General features: G+C 36.6%; 1 protein-coding gene across 1 annotated transcript in view; it reads left to right on the top strand.

The window, feature by feature from the left end:
* arhgef10la (Rho guanine nucleotide exchange factor (GEF) 10-like a) overlaps positions 1-24448 on the top strand; it is a 140957-nt gene that overhangs the window by 85363 nt on the left and 31146 nt on the right. Inside the window, exon 21 of the mRNA XM_081606922.1 lies at positions 8859-8980. Within this exon, the coding sequence (XP_081463048.1) occupies positions 8859-8980 (122 nt within the window). The remainder of the gene's footprint in view (positions 1-8858; positions 8981-24448) is intronic.

The raw sequence follows: 24448 nt of genomic DNA, 5'->3' as shown, positions 1-24448 counted from the left end.
CCTCTGTCCCTTCTTCACATATGTCCTATGTCAACTGCGCTTTAGCATATGTTAGCAATGCATATTTAAATTCTCTCAAACTTATTTCTGCTCATTTGATTCTCTTGTTCAGCAATGAATAAATTAACCATGCAGCTGAGGTTCTCAGTTTTAAAGAGCTTCTGCTTGTTGTGAGTGGCTATATGAAAGCATTATTGCATGAAAGAACAGCTAATCATCTTAGACTAATTATATGCATACTTTCTTTTTAGGATTTAATACCAAACAGGTTACTTGAATTATTAGCAGGTTGTGTACATTGAATTTGGATGTAGCTTTGCTGCTAAAAACATAAAACAGTTTCTATGCAAGTCTATTGAAAGATGTATTTATTCTGAATATCTACTTTTTGTATGTAGTTTATAGAGTCAATCCTTTGATTTTTTTCCCCTTTTACCTGACTGTGTTTACTTTCTTGACTCTGATTCAGTTGGTAGTAGGAGCAGAGTTGGGTAGTGAGTTCTTCGATCTGAATAAGTTGTTTTTTGTGTAATGATGATATTAGTTTTGAAATTTTTTTTTCAATCTCTAAAGTATCACAATTTAAGCATAGCTTTATATTTGTATCTGTTTGATTACATTGTGTTCTCAAATGATTTGTTTGAATGAAATCAGATGTTATGATCAAACATTTACTCACAACTTGAATATCTTTTTAGTCTGACTTCTACATGAATAATACATTGGAGAAATGCTGCTCTTGAGTACAATTGTTGGACAAGCTAGTAATCTCTGAATAAAATATACAATAAAGCAGCGTACAATCTAATTTAATCTGATTTAACTGTGTCTTTTCTAGTTAATTTATTTGAAACATTTTTTTAAAGGAAGTAACATGCTACATTCATAAACAAAGTGCTTTCCAGTCTTCTCAATGACTGGGATAACAGGTCAACCAAAAATCTAAAAGGTGTTGTGCTTAGCAGAGAGTTTCCCGGCGGTTTGTTTTAAGACTATTTGAAAGGTCTATGTAACAATAAATATATAACACGCGCACCAGATTCCTTGACTGTACTGCAGGCCCACCTGTCACAGTTTGGGGTATAGAGGTGTATGGGGCATGTGGTGTATCTGTAGACACTCCAATTGCGCTTGACAGAGTGACATCAAAGGCGTCAGTTGAGGAGCAGAGGAGGCTGGGGCTGCAGTGAAGCGCAGCATCGCCAGCCTTTCCCTGTTCCTCACACCTTTATCAGCAACACAGCAGGCGTACTGATGAGGAAAGCTGCATAGTTACTGCATGCAGCTTCCCCCCATTTGGCAGCTGTGTGGACACTAGTGATATTCAAGGCAAGATACAGCAAATTATCCTTATCTATCTCTAATAAGAAACATATGTGTTCTATCAATATTTTTTTGGGTAGACCATAAAAGGTAAATACAAATTTGCATGGAAAGAAATAAAAATATGATGTTAAATTTGCCTTTCAACTCAGTGAGTCTGAATTAATTCAGTAAGCAAAGTTTATTTGGTGTTCACTTCAGCAGAGAATAACAAACATGGATCAAATTGTATTTCTTTATTGAATTTTTTGGTTGTAGAAAACACACTGGCAGTCAGCACATTGGATACAATGCTAATAAAATGCAAATGCAGCTCTTTTCTATCATATTTATTCACTTTGTTTTAAGCGGCTGTCTGCATTTGTCATGAAATCCTATTACTTGTGTTCTTCCAGTGCTTGTTTTAGACCAGTGGTTTCCCAACATGGCCCTCGGTGCATTTGAGAGTTTTCTGATAATTTTTGCTACCATTTTTTTTATTGCATGTGTGTGTTTTCCCTGCGACAGACTGGCGACCTGTCCAGGGTGAACCCCGCCTCTCGCCCGGAACATTAGCTGGAGATGGGCACCAGCAACCCTCCCGACCCCATTAAGGGACAAGGGTGTAAAGAAAATGGATGGATGGATGTGTTTTCTATTGACACATATGAGGTTGACACATTTAGCCAGAGCAAGTGAATCCTATCCTCTACTACAACAACAATAAATACAAGATTTCATTAAAAATGCATTAGCATAGTAGAGTGAAATGCACCAACATCGTAGAGTTATGGCAAGGAAATCACAGAGCCTGGAATGGAATCCATCTTTTCTCTCAGTGATTGACAGCATGTCTCTAAATTTGTGCCAATACTTTAAATGATTGTTCTCTTTATGTCTGAGAGTTTAGCTAAATTCATGTTTCCATGTCAGAATAACATTATTTATTTATAAAGAACTGCATTTTGAATATTTTTTGTTTTGCATGACTCATGAGACTTGGGTTGTTCTACTTCTCAGATGCTGGGCACATTACTGCAAACTCTCTCGTCTTTTTTTTTTTTTCGAAAAGTAGAAGTTACTTGCATATCATTGGTATGCAGCCATGTCACTGAAAATAAAAACTTTTCAGTGCCAAGTAATTCTTTATATCGATTGTATAAAAACATTACACGTTAAATTCGGTAATATTCAAGTGTCCATTGAATATCATATAGATTGCCCGCCTGCTTAAATGGGAATAAACATTATTTATATATTTATTCAAAGTTAAAAGTAATTATTATGCAGAATTATGTAAGACACAGGTTACTGGAATTATTTACCAACATTTCCTGAGCATAAATCAGGCAGCAGAAAACAGTTTTGTCTTTGTGTAAGGAAGGGTTCAAATATTTAGATGAAATTACCTAATTGTACAAAGTCCTTTCTTTAAAATGTTTGCACATATTATTGTGTTTTAAGATATCCAATCAGTTCCGTCATGAATTTGTACTTGATAAGAATGACCTTTGGCAAAGGCGAGTTCTGTTGGAGTCAAAACCCAACAATTTCTCACCAACAGACTGAAGCACTAATTTTCAATTGTGTCATGAAGGTTTGGTGCTGGAAGCTGATCATCTCAACTGTATAATTCCCTTCTGGGGTTATTTTCTCCCTCATAGGTATTAGAACTTAAACCTACATTTTAAATTCTTAAAACATAATTTTCTTTAGGCTTAAGAGAACACTTAACAATGTTTATATATTTGAGTCTCAAATAAACTCTTGCTGACATTGATTTTAAATACATTCTAGTTCTAAGAATTACACATAAATGTTCTGATTCCTTTGATATGTCAGAGACGTATCGATAAAAAGCTTAGAAAAATAATTATTTTGATTGTTGACGGATTATGAGTGTGATTGGTTTATGAACATGAACATAAATTACTTTGCTTAATATTGTATAGTTTGTATGAACAATTAATTCCCAGCTTTTGATCAGTTCACTTAAAGTATCATAGATATGACTTGCAAAGTCAGTTTTATTATGTAACTAATGCATGACAGATACCAAATAAACTGCATTATTCTTGTTTGGAAAAAAATTGTGAGAAAACAAATTTAATGTAGTAGAAAATTCAGAATGAGTAGGCCTTAATCACACAGTTGTTTATGAATGAACCTCCATTTTGGCCCTTTGAGGAACTACTGCGTTATCCATCACTTAGATAAAAACAAATCTAATAGAAGCGAGTGGCAAGATGGGTTTCATTGACTCTCTTGGGAATCGATATCACCACCAACCTGGTCAGGATGACAATTACATGTTAATTGTTTTACACCAACACTTTGCCTTCCCAATTCACCAAAGGTAATTACAATGAAGGAGTTGTTGATTTAATTTCACGGATGGTGTAGCGTCACAGGGGCTCCCTCGTCGTTGCAGTCATAGGCAGGTCTGTCCTCTATTCAAAGGGAGACCTACAGTTGAATCAGCATTTTAAACTCACTGAACCATGGTGTTGTTTAGTCTGAAATGGCTGTCTTGCTCTGGAATGTCCCTGAATATTGGACAACACAAGCGGCAAATGTTATCATGCATGATTTAGTGAGTAATTAAATATCGCGAAACTCATTTTCTCCCGACCCATCTCCACACTAGTGTTTATCCTGTTACCTCCAATTAGAGGGAACATAGCCTACATCGCTCATTGGAAGAGTTCTCTCTACCACATCTGTGAATATCGTTAGCTTTTAATGGCATTTATGCGTTCTGTATTATTAGTTAGGCCTGTAACAGGCCTTGTTAGTGGATGGGGGATTTACGCAATGTGGTATAGAAGCCAAGGCTAATGTTATGCTTCTCCCGTAAACAACATGTGTCACTTTATGAAGGCCTGCACAGTAGTTATAAAGCCTTGAAATAGAAAGTGAGAATTACCCCATAGTGCTTCCTTGCCAGGACCCACTGGGCCTATTAGAAACCTGGTGTGCTACTGCATTCTTTAAGTCTATCTGAGTGGCCCTGCTGTTTCTGAAGGGTTTTCATGAAATGGCCAAAAGCATTGCCTAATTAATGGGCTTCCTCAGTGCAGAATTAATTGTTTTCTACCATTCAGACTCGGCTCTTTCAGAAAAGGGTTAAAGCGTCAGACTTTGATGGCTCTCACAAGAAGAAGAGCCCGTCAAATCATGAGAGATTGTTGCTGAGGCGCAGGAGACAGAATGAGAAGAATGAACGAGAGCAAGGAGAGGGGGATGTTGAGGGTGTGCATGATTATGTGTCTTGTGTGTCTGCGTGAACATGTGGAGAGTAGGAAGAGGTGGTTGGTGACAGGAGGAGTAGGACTAAAAGGATGATTGAGACAAGCAATCAGTCCCTCAGTCCCGCTGTAGGGAAGAAAGACCGAGCAGGAGGCCGTTGCCTGCGGTTACATTGCTAAGAGTGAAGAACTTGTTTTGGTTTTTTTTCTCTCTTGTGTATCAGTATGAGTGGAGTGTGGTTTAGAGGAACTAACACACATTTTGGCACACCTTCTCGATCCACTGTGAGCCTATGCCATGTTGACAGCACAGGAGATGAAGAGATACAATTGCTGCTGGGCGTCAAAGAAGATTTAATTTTCGTACCAGATTTACTGCTGTCTATTAACAAATGAGCACACTAATGTGTTACCTTGTTTTTTTTTGTCACTTTTTAGGGACTAAATATGTTCGTTTGAACACCTATAACACAAATATAGAAGAAAGTCAGCTCTAAACTCCTCCACTGGAATTATTTCTGTTAGCTCTGAAATTAATCTGTCAGACTGCAAAGATTATCTCCGTATCTCGCTGTGCTCAAACATGCAAAATGTTTATGATGAGTAAACATTATCTCAGATTTAATTACGATCACCTTGCATTATCCATGGAATTCATTGCGTGCTGTATTTAATTAGGCTATATCTTTGCCCTTTGTGTCCAGGGTGATTAGCCTGCCTGCAATTATCAATTATCAGCAAAGACTTGAAACAAAGGCATGATTGGAATAACAAAACTGAGACTAAGTTTTCCCTGTAAGTGTTCATTCCCACCACCTTTTTAAGAGATGCTGGGAGTCTGTAGATCTACAGCTTTAGTTTCTAGAATCTTTAAATTGAAATTTATTGTTTCATATCAACAAGTCATAAAAACAAAATATATGTGATACCAAAACAATGGAAATTTTAAAAACTATTTCCGGGGTGATATTATGCTTAAGTTTAGATTTTGACAAATCTGTCCAATAACATCTTGAAGTCAGTTTAATGAATGTTTATATTCTGTAACTGTGTTAATTCACTAAACTGCAAGGTTCAGTCTTAAAGAATGCAACTTACCTCTATTATTCTCTGTGTCTGGATGAGTATGGAAAAATAACAAATTGAATGTACAAAATTGTTAGTTACCAAACATTATTTACTGTTTCATTCACTAAAATACAAAAATCTGAATGTGTAGTAAAATGATTTTCACAATCATCTTTAACAGAGTATATTTGTTGATCTTGGATACATTTAAAATTGTTTTTTTTTTTGCTGTTCTTTAAATCAGAATTTTTAATATGGGTATTAAAAACACATAGACTTTGTGTTATGTTTTATAGAAAATACTTTCAGAACTATCTCTCTTCTTTGTCTCTTTATTTATGGGTTTTATTTTATTCTCTTTTTCATTCTTTCTCTCCCATACCCCTTCATCCATTTTAACTTATTGCCATCCCTGTCTCTTTCTTTTCTTTCTTTTTCCTGTATTTAATATTTGTGCATATTTTCTTTAAAGTAAACATAAAGCAGTTTATAACATACTTTTAATAAAAATTCAAGTGGAGCATATTGGCAAAAACCGCAATACTTGTGAGAGTAAAACTGCTGGACTTCATGGTTAGTTAACTCCAGTTAGTTGAACAATTAGCATAGGATAACATTGCTCTGACTTAAAGAACTTGTCATGTATTCTGCTATCCGAATAATTAGGTTTCAAACTCATCTGTCTAAAAACCATTATTCCAGAAGTAATTTTCTTGGTGTATGTTCTTTATAGCAAATTTTAGCTTGCCCTTCATGCTTTTCTTAAAGAGCAAAGTATTCCTCTTCGCACACTTCCTGTGAAACTTAAACTTGTACCATCATTGCTTGATTTTACCAGCATTGAATTACAATATCAACAGGGGCAAATATTTGTTGTAGGTCTCTATGACATTTATGGTTTGCTAGATGTTAACTTTTTCTTTCATTTTAAGCATCACCTTCATTTCATCACATGGTGTAAATTTTAAGCTTTGAATGCCTCCCAAGTGTTGGATAATTATGACTAAAATCAATCAGACTGGAGTCTGATTGACTAAAATCAGACTCCAGTCAAATTGGAACTTAAAGCATCCAATTTGCTTTAAGTTTCAAGCATTCAGCATGTCGAGGTGTATGAATCTTTACTAGTGCAGAGAGTGTCTTCATAGCATAGCTTAGGATTAAGTAAAGTTAATAATAAAGTAGTAGAAGCTGTGTTGATTGTCTAACAGTAAAAATTGCTGCCTATATGCCCAAAAGTTTTCGGCATTTTTTTTTTACAAAAATTCATTAGAGACCGGCTTTTTTTGGCGATCAAATTATGTATGCTACAATGTCGAATGTGTAAGAATGCAATGCTAGAGTGTCATTCCATTAAGATGACATAACTTACAAAACTGCTGAAAAGCAAGACACAAACCTTTAATCCTCATATCATGATTTGTGAAAAACATTTACACTAATTGACCAGAATAATGTAAACACCAATTTTAAATGTCACATTTTGTACGGAAGTCTACAAAACACTGAAAAGATGCAGACCTTCTTTCGTTGCATTTTATGTGCCTACTGTAGGCATGGATTTATTGCTTACATCTTAAATTAAAATAGATATTGATGCCGGTTTCTTTCTTTAATGAAGATTATATGTTTTTCAGTTAAGTGAGGAGTGAAGAGTATCTAGGCTTCCCTTTCTATACAACCTTTCATTCAGTTTAACATTTTTGTCTTTTTTCATCTTTTTTACCTTATGTGCCTCATATTTTCTTTAATGGCTGATAGTCTTTGGTGGATGAAAGTCTTGGCAAACAGACTTTACTTGAGAATGACATACTAGACAATCTATTAAGGCATTCAAGGAGTAAAACTCACAGTGCTTATTTTTAGTTAGACTTGTGCAATTAGAAGCATTGAAGTCAGCTTGGCTGCCTGGTTAATAACATATCTGCCAACTGAATTATACATACAGAAGCACATGCACTGTATCAGTGATTAATCCAACAACAACCATTAGTCACAGTATTGTTTCTAGGTTGTTACAACAAATAAAATGAATAAATGAAGTATCTGTTCAGTTGATGGAAAATTAGCTGACAGAAAACATTAACCTTAAACTTGCATAAAGTGTGGAACAATGCAATTTTATGAAACAGATATGCCTAAAGATAAATACTTCTTAGAGAAATAAATCCAGCAGCAGTTTTTGATTAACTTCTTATGCTTATACATATAACTAACGGATATTAATTTGCAAATGAATGTTTAAATCCCTACCTATAGTTGCGAGATAGTGGGTGGTCTCCATATTTTATACTTGTACTATTTTGCAGTTAAAGTCTGTGTTTATCATTTATTTCACTTTTACCATTCTCCTTGCAGTGCAGTAAAGATTGATATTTATTTATATTCATTTGGAGTTCATTTCAAAGCTTCTCTTTGTGTGTACTCTGACAGATTCAGCACACATAGCCAGTATATCTGAACAGAAGTTTATTAAAGCTAATGAAGAAAGTTGATAATTACTCTGCGGTAAAAGAATCTACTGGCCTTGGTGTCACTTCTGCTGCAGTTTGCCCTCAATTAACCCATGTAGACCCTGTGTGGCATATGATTATGATCGCCCACATGTCTAGAGAATGTTTCAGGGCTTAATGCACTAACCTTTTATATATGTGCCCTCAAATCTTTTTGTGTCTTGGTGGATGGTTTCTCAGAGGCTTGGAACATCACACCTGTACTTAAAAATTATTTATTTAACGTAGACTACACAGCTTAGAATTGCTGTAAATCCAAATTTTTTCTGCTTCCAGGTAATTTTCTGACTCGCATGCAAAATATCATTCCATGTCATTTACAGGATGTGGAATGAATAAATAGTTAATTATACAAAGATAAATGTGCACTAAAGGAGGGACTTTAGTGAAATGCGTGTAGAGCGGCGAAGTATATGTGAGGATGAAACTTTGTAGTGAGCAGACATCCAGTCTGAGATGGGTTGAATTATTAAACTAAATATGGGACGTTCTTTCAGTGTGGATAAAATGCAGGTTAACATATCCAGAAATGAGAAAGTTATGTGATTATTTTCAAATACTAACCACATAGTTGACATACATCTGAAAATGTTTACTATTTATTTGGCTTATGACAGAAATAGAAAGTTTACGGTTGCTAATGTGGGCAGTATGAATTGGTGAAATAAACACCTAGTCTGTGTGAGGAGTGGAGAAAAACTTTAATTTGTTTGTTTGCTTGTTTCAGGAGAGGAAAATTCTCGAGGTTGGTTATATGGAGAAGATGAAGGGAAAACAATAGTACCATTTTCCTGTCCACTGCTTGCCTGTCACATGCCTGTCTTTGCTACAAAGTCAGCGGAAAGAAAGGTAAATTTGCACTCACTCACTCACTCACTCACTCACTCACTCACTCACTCACTCACTCACTCACTCACTGATTCATTCTCTTTTTGTAAATCACATGAAACGTGTGCAAAATATTACCATTTACAAAAATTTGTGAGATTGTATAAATCCATGCAATGACAAAGTGAGCATATATAATTAAAAATTATATTGTAGTATAAGTTATTATCTGAAGTTATCTTTGGACCTGAAGAGGAACGAACTAGAGTCAAAGCACAGCTTCAGGTTTTACTACTAAAAACCAGCAATCAAGCCTGAAATCTGGGTGTGGTGATGAACTCTGACCTGAACCTTCAAAGCCACAGAAAGACAGGTACAAAGTTGGCCTTCTATCACCTGAAGAACATTTCCAGTATTAGGGATCTAATGTCTCAGCAAGATTTAGAATGAATAAATATTTACAAAATATTTTTGTCTATTGTTCCCACATTCACTAAAGCAAAGTTGTAACACTTTTGACCTCCAACAAGTAAAATTTGTATCCATTCATAAAATATTTGCTAGGTACATTTTATGTTCACCTGTTCACCGGCTTTATGAAAAGAAGACTTTCCTTTTCTGTGGCCTAATATTTTTTTTCTTGGCTTTTGTCCATGGAGTCATACTGAGCTATCTTTTCATTGTTGGATCAAGGGAAAAATAGCCACCCACTGGAAGCCTGAAGCTCTTTAGATCTCAGGTGGTGGATTTTTTTAGACTTTACTTCAGGCTGTGTAGATTTAAGCCACTGTTTATTTAATCATTGCATGCTGAGGGCCTGCTAATTCTAATCTTGAAATTGTGAAAGTACACATTTAAATTTAATCAAGGTTAGTTCAACAGCTAAAATTAAGATGGGGCGAGTGTGAGTTTATTTTGGTAAATTTTGCTTCAGAAAAAAAATATATATATATAATTACAAGTTCCTAGGACTGAGTTTGGTGCAGTTTTTCATTCAGCACTGCCTTAGTTCTTTGTGGCATACACTCAAAATTCAGTGCATATTTTTGTGAAAGCATCATACATTTCAGTTCAGCTCAGACATCATTAGCTATTAATCCTGAAGGGAATTATCACATTTGCTGTAGATTTGTCAACTTCACACTGATTATAACAATCTTTCATTTCACCACAACCCAAAGCTCTATTGGCTGAGATGTGATTCCTGCAGAGGCCACTGGGGTACATGGCATGTACAAGAGTGCATGACCCAGCAGGACACAGCCATCAGTGCAAACCCTTACAAGGCAGGAGGTATCAAAGCGTGTACATTCAGGGCTAGTATCACTAATACCAATTCTGATACAAGTGTTTTTTTTTTCTTGAAATGTAATTATCATTGAAGAATTTGGTGACTTGACTTCAGTTAGTTGATTATGATAAAATACAGGGCAAAGATTTTAGTAAAATATGTTTGTTTTTTATTATTAACCAACTGCAATATTACACAATGTAGCAGAAAATAAATAAAATAATTCCCTTTTGACCTAAGTCTTTGACTGTAATCTGCTTGTAACATAAATAGGAATACTACTTTCTCCTCTTTATTCAGCACAAAATAATCATCATATTCTGCCATATTAATGAATTAAAAAGATATAAAATTCTGCTTTCAAATTAAAAGTGTAACCTTTGGATATGTGGCATTTTCATTCCTGCATATGTGCTGACATGAACTATGTGAGTAAATTCCAGTAATTTACTGGACATATGGGGGAGAAACTGCATTCAGTCTCATCACACTAGTATCAGTTCAATACCAGTACTCACCTTGGTATCAATAGTGTCAATATTTGGATCAATACTTCCAGCTCTAATGCAGTTTTCATTAAATTCTGACCCTAAAATTTGAAGGTTGCAGCTGAAATGAAGAATCATTTGACCAGGAAACCTTTTCCAGTTAGGTGCAATCCAAATTTTGATGAGCATGTGTGAAATTTAGCCTTTTTTTCCTGTCAGATATTGGGAGTGACAGGTTGAGTGGTCTCTTCCTGATGTTGCCTGTCTACTTTAAGGTTTGATGCATTCCATTCAGAGAATGTATTTTGCATATCTTCATTGTAATAAGTTAAGATCCTTTTGCGGTTCAGTTATCTTTAACCAGTCTGCCTATTGCCCTCTGATTTTTGACACCAACCTTGCATGTGTCCAGACAGCTGTAATTTAGTGGTGATTTATTTTCTGATTTTAGCCACTTTGTATAATAAAGAGGATTAGGGCCACTGGAAAAAAAATTATTATTCTTAGTATTATATGTTCTGGTATATACATATTGTGTTTGCATGTGGCATCTCCTTACAAAGCAGCTGTTACGATATTCCTTCTCTTCTCTAAGTTGATGAGTTCACCATTTTGATATTTTGTTGTATGTCCTCATGCTGTTAGAATACACACATTGGCAATATCTCTCTACTTTCCTAACAAATCTATTATATTTTTATGAAGGCAAACCAATTTGCATGTTCTGGATGACTAAAAGATTAGGAGACTCTAATTTAATCCTCTAACCGGGAAACCAGCAATGTAATGAAGTGAGCAGCAATGATACCAATAAATCTATGCAACAAAAGATAAACCAAATTAAGCTCTCACCTGGATTATTTTGCCGTGTTTATGAATTGAAACAATGATTTCAAATCACCGCTTGTTTCTTAGATGTTTAAATGTGTTGTAGCTGAGCATGTTTTGATTCCCTGATATTTCTAAACTCTGTGTTTATGAGGCAAAGAGCCTCAAATTGGATTACATTGGATAAAACTGTCAAGCAATTTGACTTTCACTGACATGAACTCTACTTCTGAACACGCCATTAGTCCACAGTTATGACAGATTTCTTTTTCTTATAGTGAGAGATTGCATCAAAAGAGATTATAGAGTGCCATTTTACACACTCACTTCCTATTGAATGCAATCAAAGTCCACTAAAAATGCACCATCTCACTGATGGTCTCACTCAAAAATGCATAGACTGTTGGAGTTACAAGGTTACACAAGAACATTTCTTCAAGTTGCTACCTGAAGAATTTCAATCAATACAAGCTGTTAAGACATAAAAGCTTCCAACAAATTAAATGGTCAGAGCAAGCAAGGAATATACTTAAAGGGTTTTAGGAGTCAGTAAACTTAGTTTCAAATATATTTTTAGAGCTAAAAGAATATTTGGATCTCTTTTGTAGACATGGGGCTTCAAAGGAGAATTTGAATTACCATGTCTACTGGGGAGGATGCTATAAAGTGATAATGCAATTATCTTAATGGCAGCTGAACCCCGGTGTGTTAATCAATGTTCCGTCATTTGATTAAGACCTATGCATTAACCTGTACTCTGCTAGCCATATGGAGGACTGAGCAAAGTCAGGAGAAACAACAGCTGGAAGAGCAAAAAGTCAAGTTTTGACATGGTAGAGAGGGTTTTCCCACCAGATTCTGGCATCCAGAAAAGTTCTGCCAAAAGGCTGTTACATGTGACTGAGTGCAGAGCCAAATCAATTAATATCTTTCAAGCCAGAGGGACATTGCAGTCTCTGATGATCTTCTTAAATTTTCAGCTCTAATAGTAAATAAATGAAGCACCTGAGCATACCACTGAAGAGCTTGGCAAATTAAAAAGTAAAAACAGTTTAATGCATCTTGGTGCTTTTGTGCTGCTTATTCCTTTTTTGTGTGGCAAACGGTTATCGTCTGCAGTTAGTGTACCGTTCTGCTGCTGGTCTTTTAACGGGTACCAGAAGGCATGGTCAGATCCAGCCTTAGCAGATTTACACTGGCTGCCTATTCATTGCCATATTGATTTTAAGATTCTTTTACTCACTTTTTACATTTTTAAATGGTTTGCAACCTAATTATTTAACCGTTCTCCTTATCTTTTACAGTCAAAAATAGTTTTTAGATCTCATAACCAGGCACTGTTGGTATAGCCGATGGCCAAATTAAAGCACAGTGGGGATCAAGCCTTTGCAGTTGCAACCACCAGACTCTGGAACAAGATGCCTCTTGATATTCGTGTTGCAGTGTCTGTACAGTCTTTTAAATCTCTCCTGAAAACTTTTTTTCTCTAATTGGCTGTCAATTCGAGATCAGTTTGAGTTCCATTAGTCGCATTAGATTATGATGTTGTATACTTCAGCTTTTTATCCTTTTTATTGTCCTCATTGATTTTTGAGTTTAGTCCTTTGAACTTTGGCTATTTTTAGTCTTTGTGAAACACTTTGGTCAACACTGTTGTTTTTAAATGTGCTATGGACATAAACTTGACGTTGACAAGGAATACACATTTTAGACCATATTTGAGTGAGCGCTCTGTGTAGCTTTGCTATTTCATACACAAACAGAATGGCCATGTCAAAGGAATGAAGTCTAGGTATCAGAAAGCTGAAGAGGTAGGCATTTTTTCTTTCCCTTTTCTGACTAAAGAGAAGGTAGAATTAAATGGAGTGACTTTAAGTCCTTCATGCAGAGCAGAGTGTGATTAGGGGCTTAACTCAGCAGCAGTCCCCTCTCTCTCTCCGTGTCTCCATCTTTGCCTCAGCCATTGCCTCTGAGACACGTGCCTCTGTGTGCCAAAACTCCACAGCTCTTTCTCCAGCTCTTGCAGCTTCTCTTGGCAGTCTGAGTTACAGTGAGAAGAAAGGATGAAGAAAAGGAAGCATAAAAGAAATCCCAGATTAAAAGAGATGTGGCCGAAGGGGCTGAAGCTATTTCCTGCAAAAATTTCGCTCTGAAGCAACGTAGGAACAGCACACACAGGTCACCTAAGGGAGCTAAGTCCACGGCTAGCTGCATGCAGTTCTGTATACCGAGGTCCACTCAGTGGGAGCTTGAGAGGGCTACAGGGCGAACTCGTTAGGCTCCGGAGATAAACCTTATCACAAGTCTGCGAAGTGAGAACAGCGGGGGAGGACTGACTCCTCTCAATTTATCACTTTCATTCTCTTCCTCCCCCTGCCTTTTCTCTTGCACACAAACACAGGCACACGCAAACATGCAGAAAACCCAACTCTATCCTAGTTAATAGACAAGCCACATTGTGATGTTTAAGGAGTCATGGCACGCTCTCTTTCAGTGGCCTTTCTGCCATTTTTGAAATATGAAACAGAACAGGTTTGGCAGTTTGCCCATCGGGAGCTGTGAGGTGGTTGGGTTAAGGGATTAATATGAGATACTAAAGCCAAAAGGGTAACAGATTTTTACACAGGAGAATTCACTTTTAAGTGGAACAATTAATGCCAGATTCTGTAGTTTTAGTACATTAGTGCTTGAAGTATGGTCTAACCAGACAGGCTCTTTAGGTTGATGTAGATATCAGTGAAAAATCAGATGAACTTTTGAATAAAATACCCTACAAAGACCTTATCAGTCTTTTGCTCCAGATACCTGAGATGCTGAAATACATTACTTTGAGAAGTTAAGTTCTTAGTTCAAAGTGTCCACACCAATAAAGGGCGAATTTACGCAAGCCAGTAATCTGACAGCACAGCAAGCTGTTTACCAACTGGCATCACAAAGTGCGTTGGGAACTAAGGGGCTTAAATTACATACCTGTCTTTATCTAGGACACACATATTTTCTTGTGCACAGTATTTCTGTTAAACAGCTTATTCAGCAAAGCTCTGAAGAAGATCAGTGCTTTGTTGCTGTCCTGTTTCAAGCTTCCTTGCACACTCACATGAACCCTTTATATTTGCAGTATTTTATGTCGAGGGGACGGGAATCTCTTGGCCACATAATTCACACCAGAACGCTTAGCTTCTTCTGGAGTCTTAAAAAGGTTATTTTATGTCCAAAAGCAAGACTTTAACTCTGGTAAATACTGTTTGTTTGAAAAGCATTAATGGAGGAAGGGGTTAGGAATAGCTGATAGGCCAGAACTCATGCATAGCTTTGAGAATTTCCACATGTAAAATTTAAAGTACAGAATTCCTTCCGCTGGGAAGGATTATGTGCTGCATCCATTTTACTTTTTCTTTTTTACTTATGAAAGGATTGTGTCTGTTTTGCGAGCATCACATCCTAACTCTGATGCACTTCACTAGCCCGGATAGATCCCACAGATTATCATCATCTTTCATGCTTGCGTCTTGTTCCTTTTCTTTAAACAAAAATGTGCAATTAAGCTTGGAAATCCATTAATCCCATTACAAGTTGTAACTTTTCTCGGCGCCTGTTGAAATAGCTTTCTGCGAGGTCACTGGGATCTGCACTTGTTTACTTGGCTAGCTGGTACTTCAGGAGAATGTTGTCTATGCTCTTCTTACTCACTGTGTCATCCATCTTCCCCGCTGATGGAGTGATAAGCGAGAGGCACTGAGCACTCGGCTACCACATAAAAGTGGTTGCATGCACAGAAAATGAGCTTGTTGAGTGGCATCTTTTTGCACTAGGAAACGTATTTTGTTCTCATGCCTACGTTTATGGCATTGTCTGGGGAATGACTAATTTACGCACATAATGTCTCAAAGCTCTTGCACCCAGACTGAATGAAAGAGCTATGTGTGAAGGCTGTGTGCGTATCATATCACAGATGAGACGCTGTGTCATGAAATATGGATTCAAAAGGAGAAGGACAGTGTGAAAAGGTGGCCTTTGCCTCAGGCAAGATCTTTCTGATGATTTATTTCCTCTTCCCAAGACTGTTTTTTATTCTAATTATTTAAGCCACAGGCATCAGGTTGACACCTTATGCAATGCTGCTTGCTTTGTTCTTCCTGAAGGTTGTTTGCTACCTTTCAGAGCAACAGATATCACCACTTTGTGCATTTGTTCAGAATAGATGCCACAGCATGGATTAAAAGCTCATTCTCTGCGCACAGGCGTAGCAGTCCTCTCTCTGACTCCGAAGAATATTGTTGTGGCAAACAAAAGGAACAAGCAGCACAGAACTGCGAGTGACTTTTTTTTCTGAAATCAGGTTTCTTTTCCTTTCACTTGAGTGTCGTGATTGCTTGCAATGATGATGAGGGAAATATACAATATTGTTGGTGAAATATAAATTCTTTGTAAGCCAGTAACAAAATCTCATGTCAAAGACCTTGGAATGTGCATTCGTAATTAGACCTTCCTTAAAGTTAGTTTTCATTTTAATTTTTTATTTTGTGGGAATAGAAATGATTTTTATGATGCACGTTTTTGACCTAAAAATTGGCTGTAGAGCCCAAGCCACTTTACATGCCACGCTACTTTGTTTATAAAGTAGGTGAGGCTGATATTTATTGCCAAAGAAGCAACTATAGGATTACAAATACACTAAATGTTTTGTTAATCTACTGAATTTTATTTTTTTAAGTTGTATTTTGCAAAGACACATTGAATATGGATCTTACTGTGATATCTTGTTTTTGTCTGATTCAGGAGTAAAATTAGCCCCTGTATTTTTATAAATTCTGAGAAGGCTCTTGAATTATTGAAAATAAAAGTATCATTCTCCCTTCACAATACCAAATCACTGCTGCTCAACCCATGAGTTCAAAGGAGGCATATGGAATATAAGACACGCTTAACAAAGTGTCAGTCATATTTCTGATTATGAGGCTGGATCAGGGCAAACGTGTCTTTGTGGCTGGCCTGACTGGGCTCTGTTGGTAAGAGTGCCTCTGTTCAGCAAAGCTTAACTCCTGGCACACTAAACTTGTCACTGTCAGAATTACAGAGGACTGTGACAGCACACACCGTCCAACTGCTTAAGATTCCCAATCAAAGAGGACCCCATGCTGAGGTCAGGTCACAAGTCAAACTTTGTTATTCGATAAGAACAACTCTGAGGCAGCTGTGACAGTTTCCAAAATCTCAGCTAATGTGCTAGGAGTGTGCAGAGGTCAATCCTTTTGTTTTGTACTCTGCCAGTGCTAAGCAGAATTTGTAGCCAGGTTTATTGAACTCAAATGATAGTCTGTGGGCACTTTGAAGAATGAAGCAGAAAAGTGCTGGCTGTGCACCTCCACTCGCAAAAAAGTCAGGTGTTCTGTAGGGAGCAACAAACAAACAAAAAATAAAAAATAAAAACATAGAAGTAAAGGGGAAATTTGAGTGAACACTACTTTGTAAATTCTGGCATGTGAAATGGAAAACGTCTCATTTAGTTTCATAGTTCTTGAGAAAATAGAATAAAAGAACAATTCAGAAAATACTTAACTAATAACTCTGATCTCAATTGGACCATTGTTTGATCAGTTTGTTTATTTTTCTTTTATTCTAAGTGTGAAACCACCAACATCATGACATATGGACATCATAAGTAAATGCTGACTTCTCTCCATATCGGCCTAAATAGCACCACTGCTGAAAGACTGTAGAAAAGTTGCAGATATTGGCATAATTATGAGGGTAGTGAAATAAGTGCTGCAACTGCCTAAAAGTGTGCTTTAGCACAAATATGAGGATACAGTCCTATTTTTAAATCAACCAAACAAGCTATTTATATAATAATGGAAAGAACAGAAGAGAAATATAAATATTTTTTCTGTTAGTTTCTGTTTTGTATACTATTGTGACTACTGGTAGAAATTGAGAACAAATCCCTACACTTGTCCAGTTTTACTGTTGCAATTTAAACGGTAAAGAAGAGGCACTCGTAGCCTTTGTTTTGTTACTTTTGTATCTTGGATTCACAAGTCCTTGCTTTCATAATGTTTTTTTTTCCTGTCCTTTCCAACAGAGGGCAGTGCATTTCCTTATCTTTTAATTTTAAAGAAAAGCCACACCCACTGCCTGACAGTGAGGTCATTTGCAAAGGCCCCAATCTGTTGCTGTGACAGTTAACATACTAATTACAGGGAATCATAGACACTGAAACCATGCCTCAGAGTGGAGTTCTGTTTCTCTTGCCAAGGGTTTCTGCTCGTTCTGTACTTGTCAAGATAGCATGCAGGAACAAATTAACTACCCAAAAGGGAAATCCAGCAGATCTGCTAAATGTGCTAATTTGGTCACATTCTTTCCCTGTGATTATGTATCCATGTGGGGAAGAAGATGGGCAAAAACTACTTATGTTTGGGGGGAAAGGGGAAGAAAACCCTGCATCCTTTTTGATTTCTAATTGTGCCACATCAGAGAGTTTGTTGCTGTTATCTCTCTTCAGTCTTTGCTTTGTTAATTAGCTTTCCCTCTTAATACTTTTAAGCATCTGGCAACCCCAACAGTAGATGCTGCTTAATTTTGTTGTAGTAGGTCAATGTCAATGGGATTAAAGAAGGAAAATAAGGTTTAAGACATAAACACATGGTCAAATTCTTAGCTTTTACACAAAGCTGCCTTTTAACCCCTATTACAACAGAATTTTGTGGAGCGAGCAAATTTAGGGGCAGGGAGAAGGTTTGAGGGTTGGAGAGATGATTAGTTACTCAAATCTCTCTTTCTACCCTTGTGTTCTTCTCTCTCAAAAGGCTCTTGGCTTCACTTTCCCTTAGCACTTGAAGACAAAGATGGCTGTTTTAGAAACAGTAGTGCAATGAAACTAGTTTGCAAGAATAGAAACATATGTTCTGTTACTACATCTGCTTTAGGGTAATTATATGCCATACCATAGTAGCAGTGAAAATGTGCCTCATATTTGTTCTTTGTGGCCGATTAAAGAAAACAGCCAAATGAATCTAAGGCCATTTTTACACCTGTCGTTTGTGTACTTTGTTCCAAATTTGATGAATGAAGACATATCACTTTTTCCGGTGGTTTGGTATCAATGTACAATGCAAAATTATCTAATAAGGTATACCATAGGGATTTTGAGAAGACCTTTTGAAAGTTGCATAGGGCTTTATGCTTTGCAAGAAAGACATGCAGCCTATGTTTGCGGTAATTCTTACTGGACTACAGGGAAGCATATGGTTCTAACCTGCAGCGTGTACTTGGTAGCTGTGTCAAATCGACGTTGGACCATATTCACACTATAAATGAACAGTTTTAGAGTTTTAAACTACCAAAACCACCTCCTCCAAACGACCTTGGTACAGTTATTTTGTTCTGCCTGCTAGTAGGACTGTTGTGTTCACTTCTACATAAGTAAACCACACCAAGGCTTTACAGCACAGTTAGTTGTAATGCTAAGCAAATCTTATGTTGTTTAGTATAAAAAAAGTTAATATGTGACAGATTGTGCAGTAATGTTGCAAAACACCCTATTGTGCTTCATTGTACATTTATATGGATTGCAGTGACAGTAAATTGTTCTCACTTGACAAGTGTTCATTTAAAAATAGCAACTTGTAGTGCAATAATTTATTAAACAAATGTTTTTGGAATGGTCATCTCTCAGAAAGCAACAGGAATGCATTGTTTTCCCCAGTTTTTTCCATTACTCCTTCTTGCTAAGAAAACGGCAAAAAAAAGAACAGTGCGCATACATCCATTATCTTTGCTTGAAATTAATCTGAGCTGAAGTTAGTTGGGAGGTTTTGAAAAGTTTGTTTTATTATTATTTTAAACGAAAATAAGTTTTTAATTAGCCTGAAATGGGAAGTTAATACTCTGAATTCTCATATTCCCTAAGGGTGAGAGTTACTGTATAAGGTTAGACAGAAATCAGGGAAACTTTTTTCTGCAAAGCTTACAATATAATTCCTTCACAATAATTGCAACAAAATAATCAGGAGGCACCTCTAAACATAAAAGATAAGCTGTGAGTAGAGATAAAGATGGAGTCATATGATGACTGGACTCTAACCTTGAAAATGTATTATTATTATTATTGCAATTGCAGAATGTCAGTCTGATTAATAACCGTTTGAATCTTGGCTTTGCAGGGTTATACTTTGGGATAAACCAAAATTATTATTCTGTAAGAAGTCAATCAGAATACAACTTTGCTGGTAATGGTAATTTTTTTTCTTGCTGGAATTTGCATTTTCTTTTATTGAAACATTCCTGGGCTCCAACGACAACATAGAAAACTCCAACTTGTTTCTAACTTTTTCACTAAGGGTTGTGATTCTTGCAAATCTTCCCAACCCTAAAACTGAACTTTATTTGCTTTTGTTCACATTTATTCCACAGTGGTCTGATAACAAAAATTAAACACAGCCTGATCATGCAGTAGAAAGATTTAAAACCCATTGAACTTTTTTTTAAGAAAGCATTGTGAAAGGAAACTTGAAGTTGCTTCCAAATGTTTGACATGTAGGACAATCGTTTTGTTTTCATTTGGAAATATGAAAAAATCATCTATTTAAATCTAAATATAGAACTGAGCTCAACTGGTCAATGTGATGCTTGAGCAAGTCCATTAGCATTTTTGAAACATTTGTGATTTGGGATTCTCTAATCTGATGCCAAATAGAAAGCAAGTTTCCAAGAAGAGACAGATTCAAATACAAGAAGTGCTCCTTAATCTGCACAGTGTCTTTGGCAAAAGCAGCTCCAGCGTCACATGGTTGGGATTGAGCTGGCATGACAGCCTAGATATTAGGGATTACAGAAGATGGGTTTTGATCTCAAGCCCAGGGTTTTATTTTATGGCCGTTCATGATGACAAACCATTGTGTCAGCCTCTGTCTTTGAGGATGGCAAAAATCTCTTGTACAATGCTTGTCTTTGCTTGGTGCAGACGCCTCTGGGAAAATACAAGTGAAGATGTTGGAAGTGATAAACTACACAGGGAAGTTTTGGCCTGTAGTCTTCTTTCAGACCATTAATGCAGGGGTAGGGCACTTCTTTCATCCAAAGTCCAAATGGACATGGTCACAGGAGTCAGAGAGGGTGAAGGGTGGGGGCATGACGTGCATGTGTATGGGTGTGTGAAGATGGGGCACAGTAACAGAGTAAATTTGCATTACATTTGTTGGCAGTCTTGCAGCAGTGAAGGACACGGGGAAGAAATCTCAGTCGAGTCATGAATATGAGTTTATAATGTCCTACCAATGTCAAGCTGGGGCTCTGAAGAGAGATATGCAAAACCTCTCTCCAACTTCATTCAACTTATTGCTGATATAATCTGTGGCATAGCTAGGGGAGACGGGGAATCGTTACTGTTCAGACAGTGCTTATTAAATTCTGAGAGATGTCCTGAGTTAGTTTCAATATTAAGCTGAGAGCCACATGGTTTTGCCTTGTGCCCAAACTACCTCCAAAGGACCTTTGGCAGAGCTAAGAACAGTTAAAAATCAACACATCTACTTGCAGATGGTTAAATCGTATTGTCTTCAAATGACTTTGAACACTCTGTGCTTAATACAGGCCTGCATGCACAGCAGGTGGTTGGCCCTTTGATCTGTGCTTGTGGATGCTAGGGGAATTTTAATCAAGGCGTGTCATGAAGCACATGAAATTATAACATGAACTGCAAGTTTTGACTTTGATCGTGTTGTCTTTTAAAATTAGGTTAATTTGAGAGTCAGATTTTTTAAAAAACAGATAATGAGCAAACAACGTGTTGGTGTCGCCATATGGCCATGTCACAATTGCACACTTGTTACGATGGCTCAGATAAATATAAATAATTTGTAATCAGAATACTCTGAATTTTTAAAGCTCAACTTTTTTGCTGGTGTTCCTAAAGTAGTTTTTGTTCCTTCTCTCTAGATACTTAAAGGGATTGAACAGTGTGGTCATTAATCATTTTAAAGCTGATTGTGATTTCATATGTCATTAAGCCTTACAGTCTTTGTTTGGGTTGTTAAAGCAGTGAATTGGGTAAATTGTCTGCCACAGCCATTCTGTGAGAAGCTGGAAACTCATGAATCAAAAAGCCAATTGTTAAACCACCTGGAAAAGGAAGTCAACACTACATTATATTTGGCTGACAGCTGATACTAGAGACTACTGCCTCTTTAGTGATGGTATCGCCAGTTTAAAACAGTTCTCATCCCTTGAACTGTCTTTCTTCTCTGAAAAAAGAAGATTGGTTTGGGGAGTGAATTGTATACATGCTATCATTGACCCTAAATGTGCAAGTGAGCTCATAAAAATATAAACGCTTGGAATACCTCTTTCTTCTATTTTAGAACTAAAGGTAATATGTTTAAGGACCAAATAATCAACTTACCTTCTGCAGACCCATTCAGAAAATTTGAATATCAATGAAATGTCCATTTATTTCAGAAACGTCATCATTAAATAAACCGTATTACATGGATTACCCACAGATGGTTGTTTGAAAGACTTTATTTCTGTTAGTTATGGTGGTTTTTCTCTTATAGTAAATGAAAACACAACATTTAAAGCTAGAACATAACATCAAACCAACAAAAAACTTTAATACAGAAATGTAGTCTTAATGTGACATATATTGAATGCCTTCTTAAAGGTTGTCAATTTTCAAAAGGTTCTTTTAATTTGACAAATGACTGGGAATGCGTATTTTAAGTTATTGAATATGACTGTATTATTTGGATCCTTCTGTACATATATCAATGACTGCGTAAAAGTCTGAGAATGACAATTGTTTCTATTAAAGTCTCAGACTTTGAGACAGTATTCCTTAAGACATTTTACTCCATACTGCCTTGATTTACTTTATAACTTTTGACAAAAATGATAACAGACTATCATTTTGACATTAATGTCAGAAATTATAACGTCTCATAAAAGGATGAAAGTCGTACTCCACCTTCGCAATTTGGCACTTTTGCAGCATGGTCATTTTGATAACTTTTTCTGGGAGGTTTTTTTTGTCAACAATGCAACAATTCATATCCATCGTGTGGAGGATTTGTACCCACTTTGGCAACTGTGGTTTGAAAGCAATTATCTATAATCTACTCATTTTCTCTTGTAATGACATGTAGTCACAGACTCAGTTAATGATATCTACTGGCAGGAAGTTGCCCAGAGTTATTTGGATTTGATCACATGTGTTATCTTTTAAATTTCATAAGAGCCGATTTGTCCAAATTTGGGTATTGCAATTATGGGAAGCAGGATCTATTATAAAATGTCTGTGTTGAACGTGGAGTCAGCGCGGCTCGTCCTCATGTAGTTTAATGGGTCAGTTTGTTTTTCAGTTTTACTTAAAGTATTTAGATTGTGAATAATGATCATAAATAAATTGTTCCTACCTTGCAGGGGTGATGTTATAACTGGTTCCTGTTGATGATAAACCAGTATAACCTTGAGGAGGGCACTCCTGGAAAAACAATCTTTGGGGCACATTTCTTTTGTCACAGTTGGCTCCATCTTTAGCAAGTGCAATTCTTCTTGTGAGTGGGCAGTATGCTCCTAACCTTTAAACTGGCAAACCATAAAAGTCCTAATTTTTGATAACTTTTGAGACTCTATTCTTCTCTTAGATCAAATTTCAGATTGGTCAGGGAAGTTTCTACAACCTATATGTCCCAAATAATGCCTTAATATGATAAATCCATGCTTATTTCTTTTCAACAAGAGGTCTGTTTTTTCCTTCTCCATATTGTCTGTTACTTGACACAATTCCAGTGTATGTATCGATGGATAAACACATCGTTCCTTGGTTTAGCCAGAGACAGTAGCATGAGATACTTCTGCATATCAACTGCCTAGGGGGAAGATTGGTGCACCTCAAAGAGCAGCTGTCTGGAACTCTGCCATTTCTGACAAATCACTCGATCAATCAGGGCAGAAAAGGTCAGGGAGAGGGAAAACTTAAGGAGAAAAGAGCAAAAATTTGTTGTTTCAAGCAGAGAGTGACAAGCTGTGCAGTGTACAGTGTAATAAAATGAGACCAAATAAACCATTATACACCAACAGAGATTTCTTGATATCTTGTCCTTGCTGACATTTAAAAAAGATTTTTTTTTTTAAAAATCATACTGTTTTAGGAGTGTATTTAGTTTATACGTGTCAGTCCTATCAATATATTACCATGGGAGACACTCATGTGTTTTGGATATGGTGACAGTCAACAAACAGCCCCCTCTATACATGCTTATTTTGTCAACTATCTCAGAGCTAACCCACTGAAAACTGAAAAAGGACTACAGTGATGGCTTTCCTCTACATAACAGATGTTTTCACAGTTTTTCCCTACTGACTTCAGCGGGAGTTTGATTGTACCAACAGGCTCCATTCTGTTGATCTGACTGGTTGGATCTAGCTTGGAATATATGGTGACAGACAGATGGCTCACCCACTTACCTGCCAAATATGTTTGAAAGTGCATGCCCTTTTCCAAACTGTTTTTAACAAAGGCTTCCCAGATGGTTCACTCTTTTAAATAGCCATCTGCTTATGGAAAAAAAAAACAGACAAGTGACAAATTAAAGAAAAACCTGAAATCTTGACCCGTCCAGAATTTCTATTTCAGTTGAGTGGTGTGTTTTTGTATCATAGTAGTCAGAAAATACCAATCAGAAACCCTATACAGTGAAGGATCTGCAAATCGATATCAATTTGCTCTGAGTGATAATGTTATGATAATACTTTACTATGATGGGAATCGGTATTTTCATGTAGAATCTGTCTCAATCTCTAAAGCATTTGAAGCCACAGAAAGCTTTGTCTAGCAAAGCTTTCTGCTAGACATTTACTATTCCTATTAATCCTAGTAAA

Source organism: Poecilia reticulata, chromosome 5 (assembly GCF_904066995.2).
Source record: "Poecilia reticulata chromosome 5, P_reticulata-male-v2, whole genome shotgun sequence".
NCBI lineage: Eukaryota > Metazoa > Chordata > Actinopteri > Cyprinodontiformes > Poeciliidae > Poecilia > Poecilia reticulata.
Note: the sequence above shows the minus strand (reverse complement) of the source record. Positions and strands in the feature narration are given on the sequence as shown.